This window comes from Salvelinus namaycush, chromosome 19 (assembly GCF_016432855.1).
Source record: "Salvelinus namaycush isolate Seneca chromosome 19, SaNama_1.0, whole genome shotgun sequence".
Classification (NCBI taxonomy): domain Eukaryota; kingdom Metazoa; phylum Chordata; class Actinopteri; order Salmoniformes; family Salmonidae; genus Salvelinus; species Salvelinus namaycush.
The window spans coordinates 4,486,357-4,508,674 of NC_052325.1; the positions used below are offsets into that span (position 1 = coordinate 4,486,357).

The window sequence follows — 22,318 nt, forward strand, 5'->3', positions numbered from 1 at the left end:
TAAATAAGGTATCATTTCTTAACATTTTGAATACATTTGCAAACATTTCTACAGCCTGATTTCGCTTTGTCATCATGGGGTAATGTGTGACATTTTTAATTAATCCATTTTAGAATAAAGGCTGTAACGTAACAAAATTTGGAAAAAGTGAAAGGGTCTGAATATTTTCCAAATGTACTGTAGCTCTCTGTTTGTGGGTGTCATCTGTCATGTCTGTGAATGATGATGATTTAATGTTGTCTAAACTCAGTGCTCTTCAATGCCAGGCAAGTTCCTGTTGAAGTCCAAATAAATTAACTGAATTGATCACATCAACAGACAAGACTAAAATTGGTTAAGTCTAATATTCAAAGCCAACAAGAGTCAATCATATTATTCATCCAGACATAACATGGTTTGAGGCTTTGGAATTACAACACAAGTCAAAGCTGGTTAATTTAAATTTATACATATATTTTACACGTGAGGACAGTGAAAGCATTTTTTCAAATTCTCAATTCATACATATGTAAAAAAAGGTGATATGCTGTCCAAATTATATTGTCTATAATATTGTAGACAAAGAGGTTCGAACATTAGCTCAGAGGAAATGAAAAAGAATATAGATACAAAAAAATATGTATATCTGTATAAATATATATTCAAGAGTAACAAAATTGTATTATACATTAAGGAGGATCAAAGACATGAGAAACTCCCGAGAGTAAAAATACAAAAAGGTACATAGATAAAAAAGTCCAATCATGAGTCATTACATAAGATCTCAAATCAGTCAGATTGTCAGTCATCACTTTCAAAACTCAGATACAGGGAAACCACACGTCATCCACAGCACACCTAATACAAAACACTCATACACACTAGAAAACTGACTCGGTGAGCCGTTTCTTTTTAAAGCTATTTTTCACTGAGTAGTTCATCCTGGTGGATTGGCAATCCCACTTGCGCTGACAACGATGATCAAATGAAGTGAATTTGATGCCCAATCCTGAAGACATGAGGCATATTATAAAAAACATGTCCATTTCAATATTGTCATGCAAGTGAGCAAAAACATTATTGGCACGTTTAAACAATTGTCATTGTTTAAAATATTCCCCTCATATTTTGTCACAAATCTGATCTTTGAGATACATATTGGTGCACTTAGAATGTCTGGGAATTGACATACGGCAGAACTTGCAACTTCTTGACCCTTCCGTCAGTATGCAATCACATTTGGAATACTGTTATTCAGTTGGACATACAAGACTGCGTCAATGGTTGATTGTCAATAAGCATATGGAGATATTGGAGAAAATAAAGCATTTCCTGCTTTGAGCAGTGCTCCACTGCATAACAACAATTCTGTAACACAAGCATAATATTAATGGTCAAATTAACCTGTGGTCATTAGGATGCATTAAAATGTACCAATAATAGTCTGTCATTTACCATACTTGTTCTTGTAATACAAAGGAGGCTATTTATTCATATATTTTACACTTTATAACCAATCCTGCCCTGCTTTCCTTTTGTCTCTGAAACGCATCTTTCTCTATCACTGTCTGTCTCTCTCCCTCTTCCGCCCTACTCTCCTACACACAGGGCCAGCCCAGTTGCAGAGAGCAGGAACGCTGCTGTCGTTATTCTGCACAAACACTGATCATCATCATCATCATCTTGTGGTGGATAGATACACACCAACATTCATCTAAAAAAGCACACCGTTCGTCAATTTCAAATTCAAACACACTGGCAATCAAACCCACACTTTTCTTTTCACACAAAAAGGAAAGAAGTACGTATACATGAAATAATGATAAAAATGTAAATAATAATATTAATCACAATAATAAGCAGCATTGGGTCATGTAACTATACGGAAAATATATAAACCAATATAATATATATTTGTACATAGCGTGCTTCAGTATTAAAAGATCAAAAGGATAATTGTAAGTGTTTACAAAACGATATATTGTATTTTCTGTATTGCACATAGTCATACTATTATATGTTTCTGCCATGTCTCCTTACGGACCGAGGAGACTGTGTGGATACTTGGATGTGTTAACTGTATAATACTGTGTGTGTGGAAGTGGTGCACTAGCAGGTTGGACTTTGAAATGTCAATGTGGCTAAAAAGCACGGCATCAGTAATGTCACAGTACATGACAGTCTTAGAGCAGGTGTACTGTACGTGTTGTGTTGAGACATGGATAGGCGTGACTGCTTACCAAACATGCATGTAATCACGAGATCCATATCCACAACAAAGCAATGATTCACACTTGTAGTTCACCTTCCTCAGAACTAGCTCAATAAAACATAGTCATCATAATAATACCGAGAGAGGAATTGATTGACTCGAATAACAATGTCATCCATGTATCTGGCAGCTGGCACTTCAACCAAAGGAATTTGTTGTTGTTCCTACGAGTATTTCCCCATCACATCCATTCCCCTGGGTCTGACACTTGAAACAGAATCATTTAGGGGTGGTAAGGGAACAACATAGTGGCTCTCTAACCACAAGATGGCGGCATTCCACATCACCTATTTGGAGAAAAAAAATGTGTGTGAAGCTGAAGGTAGGAGACACACAGCTAGTTAACCTTGGGGGAATCTCTAGACTGCCATGTCAGACCCTCTACCTTTGAAAAACATCCAAACAACATTGATAGAAATGCGTAAGATAACCCTGTGGTTTTAGAGGACTTAGGGTGGTTAGCTGCAGAGGACAACCTAATTTCCCCCTCCTAGATTGTGTAGTTCAACCATCCTGCAAAGTGTGCATGTGTATTTTGGTAGCTTATTTTGTCATAGCTGTGTGAGAAGTGTCGTCCATTCCAACCTAAAGTCCAGCTCAGTGTCCAAAGCACACACTGGTTCTAGTCCCTACGTCTCAGAAAGGAAGAGACAAGCAACCCGTGAAACAGCAAGGGTTTGTGTTTACTTCATGGGGTAAGGTCAACCTGGAAGAAGTGATCTCTGTAAGACCCAGGGTGGAAGGAATGGGATAGAGCACTATGACCACTAGAAACACGCATGGTCACGGTCCGAGCGTCAAACTCTTATCTGAACACTTTTGTAAACCTCCACAGTGCAGTGGAGCCTTTTAGAAGAACTACCTGTTCTGATTAGTCTTTTTTCATAACAGTCCTCTGGCATCATTATCCCATGCCTAGCCCTTGTACAGTTAGTTGTTTCTTGGTCCCAGATCAGGGGTTCTTATTGTAGTCTCTGCTCACGCTGTAGATTCCACACAGTAGTGCTTGAATTGTTGAACAGATGTCAGGCCGTCCTGTTCTCAATATCTCACTCGCTCTCAAGTCTCTCAAAACCGCATGTACAGAGGCACGCACACACACATGAACATACATTCACAGTGGTAGATGGGAGGTTGGCAGACAGGGTCCCAGGTGCTGAGTGTTGATTTGCTGGAGAGAGAGAGCGAGAGAGAAAGAGAGGGGGGCCATGGTTTAGAAAGCCAACAGTCTGGGCTCTTCTACACATACACAGGCTCACAGCCCTCCCCCTGCTCTTCCTCCTCCTCAGGGCCCATGCTGCTGGCTCCGCTGTTGCTGGGAGGCCCATGGCTGTGGCTGGTCTCTGGGGGCTTGGGGTAGCGGAAGGGGCAGCCGTTGTCGTCAAAGAACCTGCGGAAGGTGAACTCGTAGAAGGCGTGCTCCGGGTGTTTCCCGTGTGGGGTGCAGAGGGTCTCCCAGGCCCGGGTGCTGTCTCCGCTATCACTCCACGCCCCGGGACCACCTTCCTCCTCCACTGGGTCAAAGTTGGAAGTGTCCATGGGGTGGGCAATTTTGGGCCGGTAGGGGGCGGGCTGGGTGCGCAGGTTGCTGGAGAAGTCCATCTGGTCGAAGAAGGGATGAGTTTTGATCTCGCCGGCGCCGTTGCTCCCAAGACGTTCCTCTGGGGAGCAGCAGAGACGGCCGATGATGTCGACAGCCTCGGGGCTGAGCTTGATCTGCGGGGGCACCTGCAGTGTGCTCTCCCAGTTTATCACCTGAAGAGGAAAGGGAAGGGGGAGACCGTGAGGATACAGTATGTTTCAGAGCTGCAATTGAGGAGTGATATGGTATTTCCAAATTCAGTAGTTTTACTGAGCCGTGAGTCGACTGACTACTAACCTTAATCTGTGTCTCGGTGGGTGTCGGGGCCAGGAAGGGGGGCTGTCCCACCAGCATCTCAAACAAGATCACTCCCACACTCCACCAGTCACACAGCTGGGTGTACCCTGCAAGGACAACACCACAACCTCTCACTAACAAGATCACAATAGGCTACTTTATTTCATATATCAAACATACAACTACTCCACCATGCCCGGTCTTGCCCTCACCTTTGCGCAACAGCACCTCAGGGGCGATGTAGTTGGGCGTGCCCACCAGGGAGTGTGCCAGGCAGCGCTGGTGTTGCCGTGTCGCCCGCTGCTCTAGGGTCTGCAGCCTGTCGCCACAACGACAGTTGGACACGTCATCCCAGAAGTCACTGGGCTCCATGCTGTCCTGTCTGATGTGGCTCCCTGGAGAGGAGAGGATATTACATATCGATCATATCAAGGGGAAGCCGTCTATACAAAAGCATCTACGCAGTGAAAGAACTTGTCCTTTGTCTTTCCTCTGCTCACCTTTCTGATAGTACTTGGAGTTGTGCGTCCAGCGGAAGCCAGTGCAGAGGCCAAAGTCGGTCAACTTGATGTGTCCGTCCAGGTCGATGAGGATGTTGTCAGGCTTGATGTCGCGGTGGATGAAGCCCATCTTGTGGACACTCTCGATGGCCAGGGTCAGCTCAGCCACGTAGAAGCATGCCAGCGGCTCGGGAAAGATGCCCATGCGGATCAGCAGGCTCATCATGTCTCCCCCGGGGATGTAGTCCATGACGAAGTAGAGGCTGTCACGATCCTGGAACGAGTAGTACAGACGCACCACCCACTCGTTGTCTGCCTCCGCCAGGATGTCACGCTCAGCCTTAGGGTTAGAAAGAATAAGAAAAAACTTTATTGTCCATTCCACACCAAACGCTGAAATGTGCTTTTGGCATCACAATAACATGGAAACATCACCAGGTGCAACGTGTCATCATGATAATTTGCCTTCAGCTTTACCTTGACGTGGGCCACCTGGTTGCGGTTGAGCACGTCCTTCTTGCGCAGCGTTTTCATGGCGTACAGGGCTCCCGTGTCCACCTTGCGGGTCAGGCACACCTCACCGAAGGCCCCGATCCCCAACGTCTTGATCTTGATAAACATGGCCTTGTCCATCTTGGCACGGCGCAGCCGGTTGTAGTTGGACTCCTTCTGGTTAAGCATCTTCCTCATCTGCTCTTGCTCCGCCTCTGATAGGCCAGCCTGGAGGAAGGGGGAGGGGAAGAATAAAAAAGGTTAAGTTGCCTTGGTAAAATACTGTATACATGCCTTATTACGATTATATTATATTTTATATTTGATGTTTCTAATGTCTCAATCAACTGTGAATGTAGGGGAAAAAATGTAATAATGTATTACTTGACTAGTAAACCCCATTTTTTTGTTTGTATGATTTCATAACATTCTATCAAAAGGACTGAACCCTGAGTAATTGTTTTTCTAAATGTTTTGGACAAGCTGTTACAAATAAAGCCATGAACTCATTGACTCCCATTCTAGGCATGTAGGGTCTTCGATGTGTTGTCTACAACACAGGTCCTCAAAACCTTTAGGTCTCTCTCTGTCTCACCTTGGACATCTCCTGCTCTAGCTGCAGCCTGCGGTTCAGTTTCTGCTGGTGGGTCTTCATCACATTCTCCACATGCTGCTCCATGTAGAACTTGAAGGCGAAGGGCGAGTAGCTTTTAATGCGCGACTCCCTCTTCTCCTGATCACGTCCGTTCTTCCTCACCGGCACCGGCGATGTCTGGATCTGCTTCTTGTTTTTCACTGCCTTCTCTTCTTTCCCAGACTTGGTCTTCTCTTTCACCTGGCTCTCCTCTGCCTTTCCTCCTCCTCCTCCACTACCACCATGTGGCCTAGAAGGGGTGTTGAGGTCTGGGGCTCCACACATAGCTCCTCCTGGTCCCTCCAGGGGCCCTGCCTCTGAAGCAGCCCCAGACATGTGCAGGGTTTTGGGGTAGGGAGGTGGTGGACAGCGGGTCTCCTGGGCATGCTCCAGAGAGTAGGCCTCTTCAGGCATGTAGGCGAGGGGCTCAGATGCTTCCTGAGCAGCCAACCAGCCAGGGTGACATGGCCCCACAGCAGTCTTCGGCTCGGGCCTCATTACTCGGATGCTCTTCACCGGCTGCTGGATGGGGGGCGAAGTCACCGCTGTGATGGTGTTGGGTTGTCCCAGGGACGGGTCCTGCTTGCCGGGAGCTGGGGTGACCAGGGTGGGTCGGACGTTGTTTGGGGGCACTGACCGGTTGTTGAAGGAGTTGGTCCTGCTAGGGACCCGCACCTCTCCCCGGAAGGGCCCCTGAGGCTGGGGCTGCCTGGCTGGAGGGGCCCCCTCAGGCCCCTGGGAACCGGCCCAGTGGTGCTGGTGCTGCTCGTACAGGTCCAGGTTAAGGCTGGCTCTAGAGGGTGTGAGCAGGTCAGAGAAATCTGGCCCCATGGCAGCGGCGGCTCCACCGGGTGAGCGGGACATCATGTGGACCTGGTGTGAGGTTGGGCTGGACTGCTGGGGGTGGGGCGGTATGTACATGTTAGGAGGGTACCCTCCCCCGTTCTGGCCCATGGCCCCTTTCCCCTGCATGTTGACGTAGTTGTCGGGTGCCAGCGGTGGCATCTTGTTCTGGAAGGAGGCACTCCTTTGCACGCCGTAGCTTGAGGGCTCCATCATGTGAGGCCGGACGTGGCCATAGTCGTAGTGGGGTCCGGTGACAGGGACTCCTGGTGCCTGGGGCTGAAGCTGCAGGGGCTGGCTGGGGACGCTGTAGCCCATCATGGCCTGCTCCATACTGCCTGGGTAGGCATTCTGCGTGGTGCCTGGGGTGTACATGGGGTTCCCTGGATTGGCTGGAGGGTAGGCTGCCATGGCTGGAGTGTAGGCTCCCATGCTGAGGGGGCGTCCCATGGGGTTACCTATGGCAGGGCCCTGTACCGCGACCGAGGGAGGCATCATGTAGTTCATGACAGGAGGGGCGCCCATGTAGGCGCCCTCTGGCCCATAACCAGCACCCTCATACATCGGCGCCACCATCTGGTGGTAGGAAGGCATGGCGCCCTCACTTGTTCCCTCCAATGGTGGTCTGTGGTCCATTGAGTTTGGAATGCCCCCTTTGCCTGTGGACAGAAATCATAGTGGGGAGTGAGTTCATATCCTTACTGCATTTCAAACTTTATGTGCATATATTTAGAATGTACAGTGCATTCGGAAAGTATTCAGACCCCTTCACTTTTCCCACATTTTGCTACATTACAGCCTTATTCTAAAATTGATTAAATAAAACATTTTCCTCATGAATCTACACACAATAACCCATAATGACAAAGTGAAATCAGGTTGTTAGACCTTTTTGCAAGTGTATTACAAATAAAAACTGGAAATATCTTATTAACATACGTATTCAGACCCTTTGCTATGAGATTCGAAAATGAGCTCAGGTGCATCCTGTTTTCATTGATCATCCTTGAGATGTTTCTACAACTTGATTGCAGTCCACTTGTGGTAAATTCAATTGATTGGACACGATTTGGAAAGGCACACACCTGTCTAAATAAGATCCCACAGTTGACAGTGCATGTCAGAGCAAAAACCAAGCCATGAGGTCGAAGGAATTGTCCGTAGAGCTCCGAGACAGGATTGTGTTGAGGTACAGATTTTTATTTTTTATTTAACCTTTATTTAAGATCTGGGGTAGGGTACCAAAAAATGTCTGCAGCATTGAAGGTCCCCAAGAACACAGTGGCTTCCATCATTATTAAATGGAAGAAGTTTGGGACCACCAAGACTCTTCCAAGAGCTGGACGCCCCGCCAAACTGAGCAATAGGGTAGAAGGGCCTTGGTCAGGGAGGTGACCAAGAACCCCATGGTCACGCCGACAGAGATCCAGAGTTCCTCTGTGTAGACGAGAGAACTTTCCAGAAGGACCAACATCACTGCAGCACTCCACCAATCAGGCCTTTATGGTAGAGTGGCCAGACAAAAGCCACTCCTCAGTAAAAGTCACATGACAGCCCACTTGGAGTTTGCAAAAGGCACCTAAAGGACTCTCAACCTGTTGTTGCTTTGTCACCAATTTAATAATTTTTAGAATAAGACTGTACATTTATGAAATGTGGAACAAGTAAAGGGGTCTGAATACTTCCCGAATGCACTATGTGCATGAGTTGTGTTACCTGGTGAGGTCTGTTTGATGACCTGGACGATGAGTTCATTGCGGGGGTCCAGGTATCCCATCTTACTGATGTACTCCAGAGCAGCCTCAATGTTTCTGCTGCCCGTCTGCTTCAGAGCCCGCACCGCCATTTCCTGGTGGAAAAACAACGGTGTTGAAAAGACACTGATAAATCATTGAGAGACTGTGACTGATGACACTCATCCATCTCATTTTGTGGAACAGATTGCATTATTTTAGGGCCAGATAGTGTATAGCCATTTCTGTTGTCATTGTCTCTTCTATTGTCAACCATGCACACATAAGGACATGATGATTTAAACAGCCCCCCCAGCAGGCCTTGCACCTGCATCCTCTTCTCCTGGGGTCATGCACCAGCCATTTCCTGAGCCAGCCTCACACACACACAACAACATAAAACACAGAGAACATAGAACCTTCCCTTTTACATTCTTTCAAAATTTCAACAGCACGCTATTCTTATGACAAGGACCTCTACGGTGACAGTTCTGTACCATACTGTAGTACATATTTTAGGATTTATATAAAGATAATGCAGGTTATCCTACTATTTTCATACTGGCTGATAGGCAGAGTACAAACAATAACAGCCATTAAACATCAGTGAGTGAGACGTGAAAATAAACACGACACAAGCTGTGACCGTTCTTTAACTAGGCGACCCACACCTACATGAGGAAATACCCCTTAATGTCATATGACCTCACTCTAAAGACATTCAACCCATACCTCAGTGTGGCCCTCAGTCAACACAGGCATTCAACCCCACACTGCCTCCGCTGGTCAGTTAGAGAACTTCAACCAAATACTACTGCTCATCTGAAATAACCACTGGAGGTTGTTGTTTAAAACATAGAATCAAGACGATGTTGTGTATGAATATTACATTTTACAGGAAATAAACTAGGGCTAGGGTTGTGGCGGTCATGAATTTTTGTCAGCCGGTTATTGTCATGCATAAGACTGCCGGTCTCAAGGTAATTGACCGTAAATTAACATAAACAAGTTTAGCATCACCAGACCTCCACGCATACAAGCTGCTGATGTGCGCCTTTGGAACGTCTGCATGAAAAAAAAGTTAGAAATCAATTGAATATATACCATCACCAATTTATGTATTTTCAGCAGGTCTAAAGAAACATTATTATTTGAAGAAAATGTATTTCAGAAGAACAAAATGTGAGTTGGCCTACTGTATGTTATCTGGCTATGTGCCATGCCATAGGCTGTAGGCTTGTTAATTTAGCAGACAAGATATGCTTATGAGTCATGTTCCATTATTTTATATTGTTTTATAGTAATAAGAATATAATTGAACAGCTGAATAAAATAGAAAGTATATTTTTTGCATTCCTGGCGTGAGAGTGCACATGTTGAGTGTAAAAGTAATCATTTGAAACAGGTCCTATTCACTAGATTTAGACTTATTTGTCAACTTTAGTTGAGAATGATACAAACCTTAAAATGTCTTAGAAATCAAAAGATATGGGCTGCATGATGAAACTATAGGATATTGATGACTTTAGAAAGTCGCAAAAATATTTTCTAATTTGAACCCATCAGACTATTCTAAATTTAATCTTGTCTTCACTAATATGTAAAATTAGTTTTGTTTTGGGCAGAAATTGAGGCCACTTTCCCGCTGGTTTGTTTAGGCTACTCCGGTTATTTCACAACGCGCAACTGGTGATATTCCGCCCAAACTCTGTATGCCATGGGCTCTGTTCCCACCCTGTTTTTACAGCTACTCAGTGCTTCAGTTGGGAAACCAAGTGAAATCTGTTCGGGAACATCGATAGTAACATGTTTTCACACCTAAACATTTCATTAAAAACTGTTGCCACCCCCTTTCTCTGTGCGCTGGAGAAAGGAATGAAGAAGAGAGGGGAGGAGATGGAAATGCAGTGCTGAGATATTCTCTAGCTATAAGGTCATGTGTCAGCCTATTAACTATGAAAATAAATAAAATGCCCTATTACTAGGCTATTCAAAATCAAATACAAATTCACTACAAACTGTAGGCTAACTCAATTTAGGATAGACCAATTATATACCAAAGATATCTTAAATCAGTATTTTTGTGTAATATGCAGTAGGCTATGTATTGTATAACAGCACAATCATTTTAATTCCGTTTTTTTTGGGGGGGGGGGGGGGGGGGGGGCTTCGGCTCATTATGGCTTGGGCCTATGAATATGTATATGTTCTAATATGCTTATGGATGTTTTGAATTAATCATTACCTTAGAGAGTGCTGTCTATTTCTTTGTATTAGGCTTTGAAACAATATCCACAACGACCATGTTTTCCACTCAGTTTCAACCTGTTGTTGAATTTCTTTCTTCAAATTGATCATCACAGTGAGGTGAGTTTTAAAAGCAGATACTGTTTTGATTTTAGATTGCGTTTATGTCAGAGTGATTAGAGGGTCAATAGAGCCCTGACTACCAGGCCATTAGCGACCTGATGATCGTTAGCGAGTTGGGTACTACTAACGCATGTACAGAGTGCATAAGAGGAGATTACAGATGACTCAACGTTCACTTAGAATTTTACTGCAGTCATGGCAGTCACCGCAACAACCCTAACTAGGGCTAAACACATTTTAAGGACTGAAGTGGACTTTAAAACTAGTTTAAAGAGACAAATGCAGCCATTGTGTGTCCACAGGTTCTGACACAGACTGGGTGCTTCCATTTGCAGGGAGGAAACTTAAGGGTTTAAAAACAGGGCTGCATAGCGAGAGAGCACAATCAGCTCTCAGAACCAGGAAACAACGGAGCCACAGATATTCTACACAATGTGTGTGTACATCAGAGTGGGCATGCCCATATCACTGAACCAAAACACACTCTTTCCCTCCCTCCCTCATAACACACACACACACAAGAGTACACGCACAGGAAACCGAAAATAAACACTCACTTCCACAGGCCAGGAAGTAAAGAATTCCAGCTATTTGGAAATCTGTGTTTTGGGTGTCTTTTCCTCCCATTGCTCTCCCTCCCTCTCGCATACTCTCTCCTTCTCCCTCTGTTTCTCTACTAGACTCATGTGACTTCCAGCCTAAAATATCCACTACCACATTTGCACCCTTGTTATAATGGTTACAGCCACAAGCCAGGGAGTTATCCCAAACACACACACACACACTCCTTAGAAGGCTGGGAGTTCGTAAATATCATCACACACACCCACCTCCCCCTAAGTGAACAACAAAATAAACACTCCTGGACGTAGTGACAGTTTCTGTGCCACTGTTCTAAGTTCTGAAAGACCTTTATGGAGCCGAGTCTGGATGGACAGGCTGAGAGGGAGGGACATCAATAGGTATGTGGAACAAAAGATAGTGCGCCACCATATTCTCCTTCTCTTAATCTCTCACACACAAGGCCTCTGTCACATCCTGTTAACCTCATCATTACATAAAGGCGGCGACCACATCATTTCATATGTCAGAGGTTTAATATGCTTAGTGTGCATAAGATTCCTGTCTCCCCTCCACTCCGCCTGGCCCGCCCCTCGTACAGTAATAGTGCAGCCGCTGTACGCATGAAGGAAGGTGGAGGAGAGGAAAAGAGCTCCTCCACACTCCACCCCTCCCAGTGGCCCCTCCTCGCTCCCCACCAAAACATTTCCTCTTTTACTGTGATTATGTAACTTGCCGCAGCGCTGTGTAATTTGTGGCTGGAGGAGAGGCTGCTGATAAGAATAAGGCCAGAGGGCCCTTGGGGATGGAGGGGGGTTGAGACTAGAGAGGCCACTCACTACAGTGGCCATTATGGCTGTGGAATGTGTAGGAAAATATGGGCCCACACTCAATGGTCTGTTCAGTGGCTCCTAGGTCACAGTCGCCTAAAAATACCAGGACCATCCATCATACGACACGCCTGGTGGCTGGTCCAGAAAACTAAAAGCATTTATGTAAAGGGCTGAGGACTGATTAAGTTGCTAAATGGTCGTAATGTTGTTGTTAATGTCTTTACTGGACCCGTACCTCGGTCCGGCTGGGTTAACTTGAGGAGGCAGCCCTAGGACAAACACAGCGACAGGTGACTGCAGCTTCGCTCATTGAGACACCATATCTACAATCCATCACTATGATGGTAAAAGCCAGACGACAGACAGTCAAAGTCAGTAGGCAGGAAAAGAGTTGCATCTATCTGGCTTGTGTCTTTCTTCCCTCCCTCTCGCCCCACTATCTCTAATTCTACTGTGCTGAGGTCTGAGGAGCGGTTGTTCCCTAGCACAGACTTGAGTTAAGCATTCTTTAAAATGAGGAGTGCCGCCATCACAGGGCCTGTCCTCAGGCCTGTCCTGAAGACTTCAACCACAATACTGAGTCTGATTATAGTAACTGGTCTCTGGCCAATCCAAGTGCTTCGAACACACAAGAGCCCTTTAAAATGCCCTAATCTTAGGCCAGTTATGGGTGTTTAAAGAGACTGAACTCTGCTGAACAGCCTGACCCTTATTACTCGGAAATACTCCGATAAATTGCATCCCTGTAATAAGGCTATCCATATCTGAAATATAGTATGCTTTATTTCTTTAGGCGAAAGGTGAGCATGTATGAGCTGACAATTTCCTGCAGAAACGTTTGCTCTCCTCTTCTCTCTCTCTCTGGAGTGGACAAGATGTTCACTCGTTCCGAAAGAGGATGAAGAAACCAACTGATATTTTAACATTTCTGCGTTTCACATTATGTAACCATTGTACTGTACTCTGGATATTATGACATTGAATGGCGCTTTCAACATCCACATTTGTGAGTTACGTTAGGCACTTACAGGACATGATTATAGAACCAGCATTTAAGCTGAGACATTGATTCAGACGAGAGCAGATTCTCCCACTTGAAAGCACACAGACACTCACTCACTCTCCAGTCCTCACCTGGTCACAGCCAGCATTGACCAACTCCTGCAGCATCTGTCGGTTGACGTCTCCAGCAGGGTGGGCGGAGCCAGAGGAGGGGCCAGACTCATTGGCAAAGGGCATGAGGGACTTGCGGATCTCTCTCAAAGCGTTCTGGTAGTTGTTGAACTTCTGAGGGGGCCGGAGCGGCTGCTGGCGACTCCCGGGGTCTTTGCCCTTGCTTTCGGTCCCGCGGCCCCCCTCACCCCAGGAGCTGCCCCCATGGAGGGCCTGGCTCACCAGCTTGGCTGGCTGCTTCAGCCCCTCCTTGATCTCCTGGAGGCGCTGGCGCGTGTTGCCCACATACGGAGCAGCGGGGAACGTCTTGGGCCTCATGACACTACCCTGTTTTAGTATCTAGCCTAGGGAACTTACACCAAAACAGACACCCACAACTGACACACTGACACAAACACTCGTATGCTTGCTCTGGAACTCTGTGACCTAAATAGATAAGGCCCTCCAGTAGGAGAGATTATGTTTCCTCCTCTCCTTCTCTTGGTCAAGGTTTTTGTTTGTCTCTGTGTTGCTGGCTCCTACTGATAGGATTCCAACTGGCGTTCCATGTTGTGTGTTTTAGGGATCACACTCGTTCCTATTCCAAGTCATGTGAGGGGTCACAAGGATGCCCTTGGCCCAAACCACTCTGGCTCCCTTCTGTACCTGTGGAGCAAGACCAGAGCAGAAAACGTTACTAAAATGTCACTGTATGGTTAAGGTCAAGATGTGTGTGTGGTCGGGTTGTGGTCATGGTGGCGTAGGGTTACATTAGTTACACACATCTCATCAACTGTGTGTGCACGTCTCCTGTGTGATCCAATATTAACACCCCTTTGCAGTTGTATCTCCAAGAACATTGTCTACATTCTATAGTGGCAGTGCTACTCTCTGGGGCATAATAGGTGTGAAGGAAGCATATTTATCTGTGCACACGTGGAATAGTCACATAGCAACAACAATGTATTATTGCGGTGTAATTGTGTAACATAGCTTTTGTGGTGTAAAACCCTATTATTGAAGTATGATCGTGTATAACATTTTATTAATGTATTGGACCTGTGTAACTTAGGCATGTTCAATTATGACAACTATTAAAATATAGGTGGTTAGCTTTATTTCAATTCAGTGGCTATAGAACAGGGCTGAGAGACCATCAGACCAGTACTTGGTAGGTGTTCCTTTAGGCCTGGGATAGCCTCAAACAGCTTGAGATCAACAGCATCCACTGGGCCCATTTAAATCAGGACACTACCATCAATACCACCCTCTGTTACCATCTCTTTCTCTCCCTCTCTGTGTGCTATGTCCCATCATGGGTTGAAAAGGGCATTTTTGGGGTTTGGGTGTTTGAGGCGTTTTCTGACACAAACACAGCACTCACTGTGAGTGTAGTTTTTCTAAACAAACACATATTTAGGATGGTAGTGCCAAGCGCCATAGCAATCTCCAGAATATTTAGCCTCAGCTCCCATTCCTGTAATGCTTTGCGTGCCACATCTGACCCATAGCATTCCATTCCACAAGTGACGACAAGAAAACTCATACCATTGCATCACGGGGCAGAGCGGACCAAAATAAACAACAGAAAAATAGATTTCCACTGAAAAACAACAGAGAGGAGAGTAGAGACAGGGTCTCCTACTTACAAGGCTCATACATGTTTTAAACCCACTAGTAGGAACAGTGGGCTGGCCTGCAGTTGACAGAGTGTACTGATGTGTATAGTGTACAGATGAATCAGTGATCGCTTTTCTACCTGTATAATGTCATGTTCTATGCTTGATTGTGTGTTATGTATACCCTAAGCCACAACCAACATTTTCCCAAGGGATAATAAAGTAATTATCTTATCAGCCTATCTGACTGATTGGAGACTACTGTACTGTTAATAACACAAGATCTATGGTGCCTATTGGCCTGTATTTTCTAATGAGGGCCTCAGTCTGCAATGCATAATAAGGCTGCATGATCTCGGCAAAAGATCTAATTGTGATTTTTTTTTAGATTTGACTTGCAAAATATATAAACAACTGGAATGATTTTTATTAAGATGCAAAGTGGAACACAGCATCGTTCTTGTTTGGAACAATCTGTTGACTGCATTTGACCCAACAGAACATCATGCACACTTATAATGATTCTAACAGCAAGGAGGAAGTGAGCCCGGCCATTTTAGCAAAAAAACGAACAACAAAAAAAGCCTTTTTTTGGCTTGTTATTTTGGCATTAATTTGTGTCACCTCTCAGTTTGAGAACTATGTCCCCCCCCAAAAAAATTCCTTGAGTTAAAAGCTGCATACAAACATAGTCTCTTTCTTGAGTAAGGCAGCTCCAAAATGCAGGTGTTTCAGCCTAGCTCAGTGCTTTCTGTGGTGGAGGGACAGCCAGCGGAAAAAACAGAGTGTAGGCGTTGGTAATCGACTCCAGTTGCGTCGTGATTGGCTCAGTGTTGTGTCACTCATGGGGACATTACGTCACCACCAAATCTACAGGGACAGCTAGGCAGTTCAGGCCCCCTTGGATGCTGCCATAGATTTACATGAGAAGTGCCTGTTCAAGAACGCTCAAGGTCATTGGCCACAGATAAAATGGCTTCAAATCACGTTATATCTACCGTAGCTTTGATTGGACTGATCACATCAACATCATACTTTCACAATCTTAGCTAGCAAGCAGTCATCCTCATGAATTATGACAATCTACTGGCAAATCCATTTCAATCCTTGTCATATGAAGAGAAATTATAGATAAAACCTATCGGTGCTCATCGGGCCATTGGACAAAACATTGCTCAACAAGTCTGAAAAAGCATATTCAACAATGAGTGGTTTGGAAGGAATCGATGGCTAACTGCAAGAGTTGAGAAGCAATCACTATTTTGCTTCCCATGCCTGCTATTAGGTGGAGAGGGTGTGTGGTCCAAGTCTGGGTTTATGGATTTAAAATATCGGTCTGAAAGGGTCTCTTTTCCAAGTTTAAAAGGATGAACATTCACACGCAACACCATGGGCCAAAAAAGGTTGAATTACATTGGTGTGTTCAAGACAACTGAGAACTTGGAACTCTGGCCTCTTTCTAGAGCTCCGACCTTAAGATCACTGACATCATGACTCAACCTTGTTTTTTTCTGAGTTACCAGTTGTCTTGAAAGCACCATAAATCCAGAGATTGCCAGACTTTGATGACAAAGTTTGCCCACAAGAAGGACCGCCGCACCACGTTCAAGTGATCACAGCAATGGTGAGTCCAAAAATATGTCTTGTATACTGCTGCATAAATGTAATATGCCAGGGAGATCCACTACATGACCAAAAGTATGTGGACACCTCGTCAAACATCTCATTCCAAAATCAAGAGCATTCAAATGTAGTTGTTCCCCCTTTGCTGCTATAACAGCTTCTACTCTTCTGTGAAGGCTTTCCACTAGATGATGATGGAACATTGCTGCGGGGACTTGCTTCTATTCAGCCACAAGAGCATTAGTGAGGTCGGGCACGGATGTTGGGCGATTAGGCCTGGCTCGCATTCGGCGTTCCAATTCATCCTAAAGGTGTTCGATTGGGTTGAGGTCTGGGCTCTGTGCAGGCCAGTCAAGTTCTTCCACACTGATCTCGACAAACCATTTCTGTACGGACATTGCTTTGTGCAAAGGGGCATTGTCATGCTGAAACAGGAAAGGGCCTTCCCTAAACTGTTGCCACAAAGTTAGAGGCACAGAATCCTGTAGTATGTCATTGTATGCTATAGAGATAAGATTTCCCTACACTGAAACTAAGGGGCCTAGCCTGAACCATGAAAAAACAGCCACAGACCATTATTTCTCATCCACCAAACTTTACAGTTAGCTAGCACTATGCAGTCGGGAAGGTAGCGTTCTCCTGGCATCCACCAAACCCAGATTCGTCCGTTGGACTACCAGATGGTGCTCTACTGCTCATAAGTCCAATGGCGGCGAGCTTTATACCACTCCAGCCGACACTTGGCATTGCACATTGTGATCTTAGGCTTGTGTGCGGCTGCTCGGCCATGGAAACCAATTTCATGAAGCTCCCGACAAACAGTTATTGCACTGCTGATGCTTCCAGAAGCAGCTTGGAACTCAGTAGTGAGTGTTGCAGAGGACAGACGGTTTTTACTCGCTACGCACTTTAGCACTTGGCGGTCCCATTTTGTGAGCTTGTGTGGACTACCACTTCGCGGCTGTTGCTCCTAGACGATTCCACTTCACAATAACAGCCCTTACAGTTGACCGGGCCAGCTCTAGACTTGTTGGAAAGGTGGCATCCTATGACGGTGGCACGTTGAAAGTCACAGAGCTCTTCAATAAGGCCACTCTACTGCCAATGTTTGTCTATGGAGATTGCATGGCTGTGTGCCCGATTTTATACACCTGTCAGCAACGGGTGTGACTGAAATAACCAAATCCAGTCATTTGAAGGGGTATTGTTGCCTCTACCTTCTTGACCTTTGTGCTGTTGTCTGTGCCCAATAATGTCCGTACCATGTTTTATGCTGCTACCATGTTGTTGTCATGTTGTGTTGCTACCATGCTGTGTTGTCAAGTGTTTCTGCCTTTCTCTGTTGTTGTCTTAGGTCTCTCTTTATGTAGTGTTGTCTCTCTTGTCGTGATGTGTGTTTTGTCCTATATTTATATATTAATTTTTAATCCCAGCCCACGTCCCCGCAGGAGGCCTTTTGCCTTTTGGTAGGCAGTCATTGTAAATAAAAATGTGTTCTTATTAACTGACTTGCCTAGTTAAATAAATGTGAAATAAAAAAATAAAAAAATCCACATACACTATATATACAAAAGTATGTCAGTAGCTAATAACGTTATCTTAAGTGTATGATGTGTAGTAAGCTGCTAGTAGCCAATGTGTCTCACCCTAATTATTTGGTCCTTCTCCCCCTCAGAACTTAGCCTACTGTTCTGACTTGGTGGTGCACATGTAGCCTATTGCCTGTTGTAGAGAAATGTCATCATTGAATATTGTAAGAGCTTTCATTGTCTGCTTATTTATCCTACGGTTCTGACTTGGTGTACTGGGAGCATATTGTAATAACTGCCCATGTTCTCTGAATTCTGTCGCTGTACATTTCAAAAGTGCTGAACAAATAGTTATTGACTACTTGCTCATTGTCTTAATCGAAATTATGGCGTGCCTCTTATATGCTCATCCTTCCTTTATGCGATAGTTTGTACATATCAATTGTTTTATTGCTTATATAGGACTCATTAGTATCTTATTCATCATTTTTGGCAGTGTCAGAATGATTTCATTGTTTTGCTTACTTTGTGTATTATAATAAGCTGATGTGGTTTTCTTCACGATGACGGGATACTATATAATGTTGTTGGGTCTGTAACCATGTTTGCCAGTGACAGTCTCTTCCCATTCAAATATTTTTTTTTAACAAAAAGTTCAGTAATAGACCCATGTAATTCCAGCTGATATTGCGAGGGTTGTTTTGTTTGCGCAATGCGTTGTCTGCGCGTCGATATATTGTCTATAAAAGTGGATCCTCTTGGTTGTATTTCCCTTACTTTTTAGACCACATTGGCATTATAAAATGTTGTGTAGTGGCTTTGCTGGCATACATTAAAAAAAAAAAAAAAAAAGATTTGGTCGAGTTTGTCCCACCAAGATGTACATGCTAAAATCGCCACTGTATGAACCCCGTCCATCACAGGCTTTAGTGAAAACTAAACTCAACCGTTAAAAAGAGTTGTTTCAATATTCTTACCATATTGATCACTTCGTGGGTTTTCTTGTCGAGGTTGTGATTAGTTTAACATTTGGAGTGAAAGAACGTGGGGCCTTCTCAATTTAGCGCTGGAAGCAACGCAACTCCACAGCCTGGAGCAGCCCGACATTCCAATGAAGGGAGAATTTCAGTCCCCGCAGTCTTTCTCTGGCCAAAAGCTGGTCGCGTTGGAAGAAATCCGAGGCTTTATCTTCAATTTAAATAAAATGCAGTACTAATAATAACTTTTATTTCTGTGTCTTCATCAAAATAGTTAGGCTTTCCCAAAATATGAAGTTGTTAACTTACCATGAGATAGATGTATCATTCAGATTTAATCCGATAAAGAATCCAACCAAATACACTTTTCGGAAAACTTTAAATCCAATAATTTGTTGCACAACACATACGACAATTTATCGAACTTTCTCTTAACGGTAGGCCCGAGTAAATATCACGAAGAGACTCCATTTTCTCCCAACTCCAGGCAGAATTAGAATTCAGTACAAAATTGGACGACACTTACTGCATTGTTAACATTCCAGGAGTCACGTGAGGGACAAATGCACGTCAGCGCCACACATATTATAGGCGGTGCTTCCTACATGCATTTAGCTATATAATAATACAACTTGGCAGTGATTCTTGCATTTAGCAAAACCCCAAAAATGTGTTGTGTACAAGAATAATATGAACCACACTCAATATATTAATATTTGGTTTATATTCATGGACAAATAATGAACACAACCAATAACCCTTGACAATAATTTGCATCATGGAATAGGGTAGGCTATGGGTCTTAAATGCTTTTCATACACAAGAACATTGCACAGCTAAATAACACAAGAGTAGTGCAACAAATTCATCTTTTGAAATGAATAACAGTAGGATGTCGTTCTTTCTGTTGACAGAAGAAAAGCTGTACCTGCTGCATGCCGACCTAGTCTAATGATTGTACTTGTAGAATCTATACTCTTGTCAGTGGCCAACAACGTCACTTTGAGCCAACTAGAGAGCATGAACCCCCATGTGTGCAAGCCGAAAAAGGGGGGGGGTGAAATAGGGCATTTTCTCCTTACATCCATGGATGAGCCAGTCACACTTCATATGCAATGTAGGCTATGGGAATGTAGCGTAGCTAGCTAGCTAACTAAATGCACACAACACTAAATACTTCCTCCAAGATAGCTAACCACTAACTAGTATTGACATAATTCAATCACAATGGATTAGCTAACTGCAGAGTTAGTTAGTCCAGTGTCCTTAGCTAGCTAGCTCATTGTGCTAGCTGGTGAATATGCCAAGGTTAGCTAGCAAAACATTTTGGCTATGGGATTATGGAGAGGGAATTAAATTGTGTTCTCGTCATCTAGCTAGTATCAACAAGGGCTTTCTACAAAATAGCAACATTAGCGCAGATAGCTAGACCATAAGCAATATGCACAGATACCATTGCCACCTTCTGGTTTGGAGTATTTTAATATGGTTGAGTGGCTGACAACTTTCAAGGTCTTTGCTGTGTGAACACAAAAGAGATTGACGGCTGACACCATTCAGAGGTGCTAAATACTGTCGGCAGGCAAACGTTTGACAATCCTACCAGTGTGTCAGGGCTTTAACGCATGAATAGCAAATTAATTAAATGCATGCCTATGCTGTGCATTTAAGCAATGAGAAGAAAGCATGTTGTGCTATAGCATGTCTCTGACACCTAGGTAGGGAGTCGACTCACATTTTTGGGTGTCAAGCTTCGGAATCGACTCAAGATTCAGTATTTTTGCAACGGGGGAAACTATTTTCCGTAGTCTATTTCGAGAACAAACTCTCGCATCTTTCACAGAAAAGAAAGAAAGAGCGAGCTAGCATGAGAGCGAATGATGGAGGTGCACAGGCAAACGTCAGATCCGTACATCGGTAATCAAACTATTTAGGCTATCGCAATGCTGTATTTCGCAATTTCTTGGTTTGCGCAAGTTCATTAAAGTAGGGGATATCAATTAGTAGGTAAACTATTCTACATGCAACAGACAGAAGACCAAACACTGGCGTTGTTCATAGTGAAGAGAAAGAGGCGCAGGCGAGGAAGAGGATCGGGGCAGACAGAAATGGTCAGAACCGTGCGCGCAGGATATATTTAGCGATGCCTCGTAAATTCAAAAGTAGAATAAAGTTTATATTAGGCTCCGAGTATGGTACTATGAAGAATAGTTTAGCCAGTGAATTAAAGTTTAACATCGCCAAATGCATCACTTTAATTAGGCCTAAATGTGCAATACAAAGTATTGTCTATCGCTCATTTAATACAACCCTGCCTGGCTATTGATGTCCATGGACAGGGCTCTCCAACCCTGTTCCTGGAGAGCTACCATCCTGTAGGTTCTCTCCAACCCAAGTTGTAACTAACCTGATTCAGTTTATCAACCAGCTAAGTATTGAATCGGATGCGCTATATTAGGTTTGGAGTGAAAACCTACAGAATGGTAGCTCTCCACGAACAGGGTTGGAGAGCCCTGTCCTATGCAATAGATCGCAAAGCAGCATCCCCATTAAACTTTTTGGGAAATGACTAGTTATGGATGAGAGAGTGAAGTTGCCAAGTGCAAATACGGTCCAGCATCTCAAATCAGCTAGATGTGGGGAATTGTTATTAGTAAGGACGTCTACCATGGATGGATCGCTAAAATAATGATTATGATCACACTTCATCCATGTAAATTTATGGGGAGACCTTTACATTTGGCAGCCAAGCACGTGTTCAGTGTAGCCTATTATCGCATATCTATCATGTTGACATTCTCGCCTACAATAAAAACCTACTGGCGTTGGAAAAAATAAGAATTACAGGGGACAATTTGGAAAAACTAATCCTGTGTGAATCGTTCTCTGGAATAACGCACATGCTTGGATAATTACAAAACCAACGTCTCTAGTAATACCCGTCCGAATAGGGCTGTAACATGGCAAAGACTAGTCTTATCAGCGTAGAGTGCGCCGCATCATCCCACGGCTGCACACAGTAGAAAGATCACTCAAATATTCAAGTTCCTACACATGACCTTCTATATTCAAACAAAATAGGTACTTATATGCAAATGAGCAGCATCATGTTCATGGCAGTCCTCTAGATCGCAAATGTAGTCTTCCTAGTACGAGTCTGCAATGAGGTGGTGTGTATGTGTGTGCGCATCCGTTTTAGCGTATTTGGGGAGTCGGAGAGGTGGTGGTAGGGTGTCCACAGTATTGTTGTTTACGCGACTTTATTATTTTCTCTCTTGACGCATTGCATGTGATGCACAATATGTAAACAGTAGCCGACTGT

At 44.3% G+C, this 22,318-nt stretch overlaps 1 protein-coding gene across 2 annotated transcripts; it reads right to left on the reverse strand.

Moving 5' to 3' along the window:
* Positions 1–427: 427 nt before the first annotated feature.
* LOC120064073 (serine/threonine-protein kinase LATS2-like) lies at positions 428–19,567 on the reverse strand. 2 transcript variants are annotated; one of them, XM_039014405.1, is made up of 10 exons: positions 19,306–19,567; positions 18,997–19,175; positions 13,231–13,914; positions 8,316–8,448; positions 5,718–7,258; positions 5,108–5,350; positions 4,631–4,970; positions 4,343–4,525; positions 4,131–4,237; positions 428–4,006 (listed from the first exon to the last, which is right to left on the reverse strand). In XM_039014405.1, exons 3-10 carry the CDS (start codon positions 13,585–13,587, stop codon positions 3,491–3,493), a joined length of 3,420 nt encoding a protein of 1,139 aa, XP_038870333.1. In that variant the 5' UTR covers positions 13,588–13,914; positions 18,997–19,175; positions 19,306–19,567; the 3' UTR covers positions 428–3,490. The 2 variants fall into 2 exon arrangements, with proteins under 2 accessions (XP_038870333.1, XP_038870332.1); XM_039014404.1 differs by lacking the exon at positions 18,997–19,175.
* Between the last annotated feature and the right edge of the window lie 2,751 nt (positions 19,568–22,318).

Coding starts and splice junctions, on each gene's coding strand:
- LOC120064073 (XM_039014404.1), bottom strand. CDS start 13,587: ATGAGGCCCAAGACGTTCCCCGCTGCTCCGTATGTGGGCAACACGCGC. Junction 8,449..13,230: donor TCAATGCTGGCTGTGACCAG/GTGAGGACTGGA, acceptor TTTTTCCACCAG/GAAATGGCGGTGCGGGCTCT. Junction 4,238..4,342: donor TGAGGTGCTGTTGCGCAAAG/GTGAGGGCAAGA, acceptor TTGTCCTTGCAG/GGTACACCCAGCTGTGTGAC.